At 42.0% G+C, this 5000-nt stretch overlaps 2 protein-coding genes across 2 annotated transcripts in view; both read left to right on the top strand.

Moving 5' to 3' along the window:
• LOC310776616 (uncharacterized protein) overlaps positions 1 to 800 on the top strand; it is a gene marked incomplete at both ends in the record, with an annotated part of 48076 nt that extends 47276 nt beyond the window's left edge. The window contains 2 exons of the mRNA XM_083636792.1: positions 458 to 479; positions 710 to 800. Of these exons, the coding sequence (XP_083492918.1) occupies positions 458 to 479; positions 710 to 800 (113 nt within the window). The remainder of the gene's footprint in view (positions 1 to 457; positions 480 to 709) is intronic.
• Positions 1 to 5000, top strand: part of p2ry6 (pyrimidinergic receptor P2Y6) — a 26142-nt gene that overhangs the window by 8373 nt on the left and 12769 nt on the right. The gene's annotated exons all lie outside the window — the stretch shown is intronic.

The raw sequence follows: 5000 nt of genomic DNA, 5'->3' as shown, positions 1-5000 counted from the left end.
TTCCCTGCTCTCTCCTCCAATCAACATCTCTCTCCTCTTTCAGTCTAGATTACCCACAGGACACCACTGGCCAGACTGTGTGTGTGTGTGTGTGTGTGTGTGTGTGTGTGTGTGTGTGTGTGTGTGTGTGTGTGTGTGTGTGTGTGTGTGTGTGTGTGTGTGTGTGTGTGTGTGTGTGTGTGTGTGTGTGTGTGTGTGTGTGTGTGTGTGTGTGTGTGTGTGTGTGTGTGTGCGTGCGTGCGTGCGTGTCTGACAGTAGGCTGCCTCTGCTAACCGCTGAAGATGTTGACGTGTCTGCTGCATCTTGCTGTACAGTCAACAGCACCTCAACCTTACCCAGGATTCATACGTCAGATTGTGGAAAGATCCGTTGACATGATGACACCAGCGCACGGTGCAGAATATGAATTATGACTATGTTCAGCTGTGAACCTGATCTCTGATGTGTCTCCTCCAGTTGCACTCACATTGCTGCGATCGTGGTTTATAAATAAACAGTTCTACCTTTAGGCTGGCCAGAGTGCACATGGCAATGTGTTTCTCATGTCAAAGCATGTGTGTGTGTGTGTGTGTGTGTGTGTGTGCGTGTGTGTGTGTGTGTGTGTGTGTGTGTGTGAGAGGGAGAGAGAGAGAGAGAGAGAGTGCAGACTGCAGAGTGAAGGAGTGCCGCTGTGATTGGCAGATAATGTTACACCCTTGGGCCACACAGAGCCTCCCAGGAGAAGTGGGCGGGGCTGTGGGTGTCGTGTGTCACAGTGGACCCCGTGCCCCCGCCCCGCTGTCTTAAAGGAGAGCATTGAAAGGAGCACAGCACAAAGGGGAATTAGCTCAAATGGTAGAGCGCTCGCTTAGCATGCGAGAGGTAGCGGGATCGATGCCCGCATTCTCCAGCACACCTTTTGACTAAGTGCTTTGTGTTCAGACACAGTATAAGGAAGGCTATCTACAGTGGAAGCAGCACAAATAGTGGTGTGTTCTATAGTGTATGTATGCATGCCATTAGTGCTTTATCATGTTGGTCCGTGCAGCTAATAACCTCTGCTCTTCTTTGACAGTTGTATATGTGAGAGTACACACAGACAGCTCTTTCTCAGACTGTAACAGCAAGGTACATGGTTGAGTGCTTACTACTGTAGCATGCAGGAGTTACCAGAATCAGATCAGAATCAGAACCAGAATCACTTTTAATGCCACAGTAGTATGCAAGTACCATACGAGGAATTTGTCTTAGTGTCTGTATGCTGCCTAGCAGTCAGGTCAATATACAGAGATAAAGAAGTAGGAAAGCTAGATAAAGACAATCACAACATTGCAAATGCAATCAAATCGAGTATCTATAATATATACAGTATGTAGTACATGAGTGGAGGAGTGTTCCCTGGATAATAAATATGAATTTACGTTGCATTTACATGAGATTTACAGACTGAGTTAAATACGGTAGGTGTTAAATAGGCAGTGAATTTACAGTCTGCTGTCTTAAAGGAGAGCATTTAAAGGGGACTGCACACCGGGGAATTAGCTCAAATGGTAGAGCGCTCGCTGCGCAAAGGAACCTAGCGATGCTAACGTTGTTTTGAGCTTCCTGTTTATCCCTATTAAATATATATATATACACATAGACATGTCAACTCACCATCATTTAGTGCGTGAGCCCCATCCAAAGTGGGGATAGACTACATGTGTATAATACAGACAACGCAAGTATCCAGAGACTTACGCACATCCACTGGTTGGTGCTGAGCTCAACTGTACTAAACAGGAAAATAAACGAAAAAAGGGCTCGCAACACAATTTCTTGATAGCTCCCGTGGCGGACATTTATTGAGGCCTTCGTCGGGCCTTCAAGGCCTGAATTGGGCCGAAACTGTTTGTCATCTCAATAAATGTCCGCCACGGGAGCTATCAAGAAATTGTGTTGCGAGCCCTTTTTTCATTTATAATACAGACAACACCAAGAGCGTGAGTGTTATGAATAATATGCAAAATAAATGGCAAGTGATAGGCTATTATGTTATTGCACAGTAGGAAAGAAATCATGTAGCCTAATTTGGTGGTGATTGATGTAGCCTACATTGTGGATGTCATTTGAATTTCTTTAATTCTTGTGTATGAAGATTACATGTAGGCTAGTTACCTTTGTAGAAGTTTGAATTTACCCTGTGTCAAACTCAGCATGTAAAACTAATAAATGCCTTTTCTACTTAATGTTAACTGGATAAATCAGTATTTTAATCGTTAATAATTTGGTTAATAATTTGTGTATTCTTATAGTTATTTTGACTTGATTAATAAATTATAATACCGGTAGCCTATGTCACGTCTGCAGCCGTGAAATGGGGATAGACTACATGTGTATAATACAGACAACACCAAGAGACTATTAAATAGGCTATAGGCTATATATAGACATAGACATGTCAACTCGCCATCATTTAGTGCGTGAGCCCCATCCAAACACATGGCAAATTAATGAACCTAGCGATGCTAACGTTGTTTTGATCCCTATTAAATATATATAGGCTATACACATAGACATGTCAACTCACCATCATTTAGTGCGTGAGCCCCATCCAAAGTAAACACATGGCAAATTAATTAACCTAGCGATGATGCTAACGTTGTTTGTTTGCGCTTCCTGTATCCTGTCAACTTCAAGGTAAGCCACATGTGACGAACGTGATTCGTCAAAAGTAAGCCACAGGGGAGAAACGTGATTGGCTGATGTGGGTAAGTAAGCCACAGGGGGGAAACATGATTGGCTGATGTGGGCTTATTTTGGGCTTACTTTGGCTTACAATAGCGAAGTTGACCGCTCCCTCGCGGCGCAAGCGAGAGGTAGCGGGATCGATGCCCGCATTCTCCAACACACGTTTTGACTAAGTGCTTTGTGTTCAGACACAGGATAAGGAAGGCTGTCTCTACAGTGGAAACAGCACAAATAGTGGTGTCTTCTTGTGTCGTGTCGTGTCTTTATTATTCTCTAAGAAAGGGTTGGTGGTATGTTGTTGACATGGAAAGAATAACTTGTTAACAATCCTGAACCCATGTAGTGAGAAAACTAGCTGTCATAGGAAGACTTTGAGAGCAGCACGTTCTCTGCCGTAAAGGAAACAGTTGTCAACTTTGCTCTGACTTGGAACAGGGCATGTTACTGTTTTGGCATCATGATGGCCCACTTGAATAGAGCAACAATGAAACGATGAGTGATTCATTATTGTAAATATTTGCACTCATTTGTAATTGATTGATTGAGTGAAATTGTGATTTGAAACGACTCCAAATGAGGTACAACTTTGATTTTCCTGTGGTTTAAAAAGCAAGCCTAGACCTGTATCAACTAGAACGACCGCAACGTGGACTTATGCCTCCGCCATTAGTTCATTCTGGAGTCCAAATCGCCATTTGAGGCAAATTGGAAGAGATTCCGTCAAGGCGCTCCTGTGATGTTGCGTTACAGAGCTTGGAAATTGGGTGTGTGAGAGGTCACAGTGACCTTGAACTTTGACCGCGAAAATGTAATCAGTTCATCCTTGAGTCCAAGTCGATGTTTGAGACAAGTTTGATTAAATTCCGTCAAGGCATTCCTGAGATATCGCGTTAACAAGCTTGAAAATGGCGTTCGAGAGCTCACCTTGACCTTTGACCTTTGACCACCAAAATCTAATCAGATCATCCTTGAGTGTAAGGCGATGTTTGAGGCAAATTTGATGAAATTCCATCAAGGCATTCATGAGATATCGCGTTAACAAGCTGGAAAATGGTGTTTGAGAGGTCACAGTGACCTTGACCTTTGACCAGCAAAATCTAATCAGTTCATCCTTGAGTCCAAGTCGATGTTTGAGACAAGTTTGATTAAATTCCGTCAAGGCATTCCTGAGATATCGTGTTAACAAGCTTGAAAATGGCGTTCGAGAGGTCACAGTGACCTTGACCTTTGACCTTTGACCACTAAAATCTAATCAGTTCATCCTTGAGTCCAAGTCGATGTTTGAGACAAGTTTGGAGGCATAATAACACATAATCCATTCGTGTTGTAGGATAATTGGCAGGTTTTCTCTTGTTTTGACATATGTTTTTGTGCTTCATTGTATCCTTTGATTGCAGTACTTTTTACGATTTACATGTCGTTTGACATGTAATGACATGTAATGACATTTACATGTCTTAGTCCTATTGTGTCATGCATGGTTGTTAGTTTACAGCTGTCAAAAGGTACAAATCTGTATCTTTTTCTTTTCTTTTCTTTTTTGACAGTGAACCACTCAACCCAGAGTTGAAGTGTGCTGACATGATGGATAGTAATTTGCTAACAATAGGTGGGCAGAAAACGGCACTGATGACACAGAGCAAATAACTGACTCCCTCACTGTCAAACAGAATGTTGCAAATGTCAGTGAGCAATATTTTTAAAAAGCATTTGGACTCAGCGTTGCGATGGAATAAACTTGAGGCTTGAAATGTTATCACTATTATGTACACAACTCTCAATGTCTAAGCTAAACCTGTAGAACTTCAATTAAGCTAATAGCATTTTAACATAATTGTCAGGTTTTCTCTTGCCAGTTTCCGTGTGGTTCGTTTTGTTTGATTGCATTACTTAACGAATGAACAATATTTCTTCATCCTGTTGGGTGATGCAAGGCTGTAAGGGATGTCAAACTAACTCCTGCTGTTCCCCATTTCTGCACAGTATATTGAGGGTATATACAGCACTTCTCTATCTTAGACACATCCGTAAACTGGAAGGTTTTAATAAGGTATTAGATCATTATGCTCAAGTCCATAGTTTCCAGGAAAGACTGGGTTGTACGTGGATTCATTGGCAACTTCTCATTACCAAACCCATGTAGCCAGAACCTTCACTATGTAAGGGCACGTGTTGGAAACAACATAGTTTCTGCGATAACGATCAACGTGTTTAATTTTAGAACTTTAACAATATTTTCTTATGCACGCATGGGAGAGCAACTAACTAAGTTCATCATCATAATGGCAAT

The sequence above is a fragment of the Poromitra crassiceps genome, assembly GCF_964638095.1.
Source record: "Poromitra crassiceps genome assembly, chromosome: 5".
NCBI classification, from domain to species: Eukaryota; Metazoa; Chordata; class Actinopteri; order Beryciformes; family Melamphaidae; genus Poromitra; species Poromitra crassiceps.
This window is presented reverse-complemented; position numbering and strand designations above follow the sequence as displayed.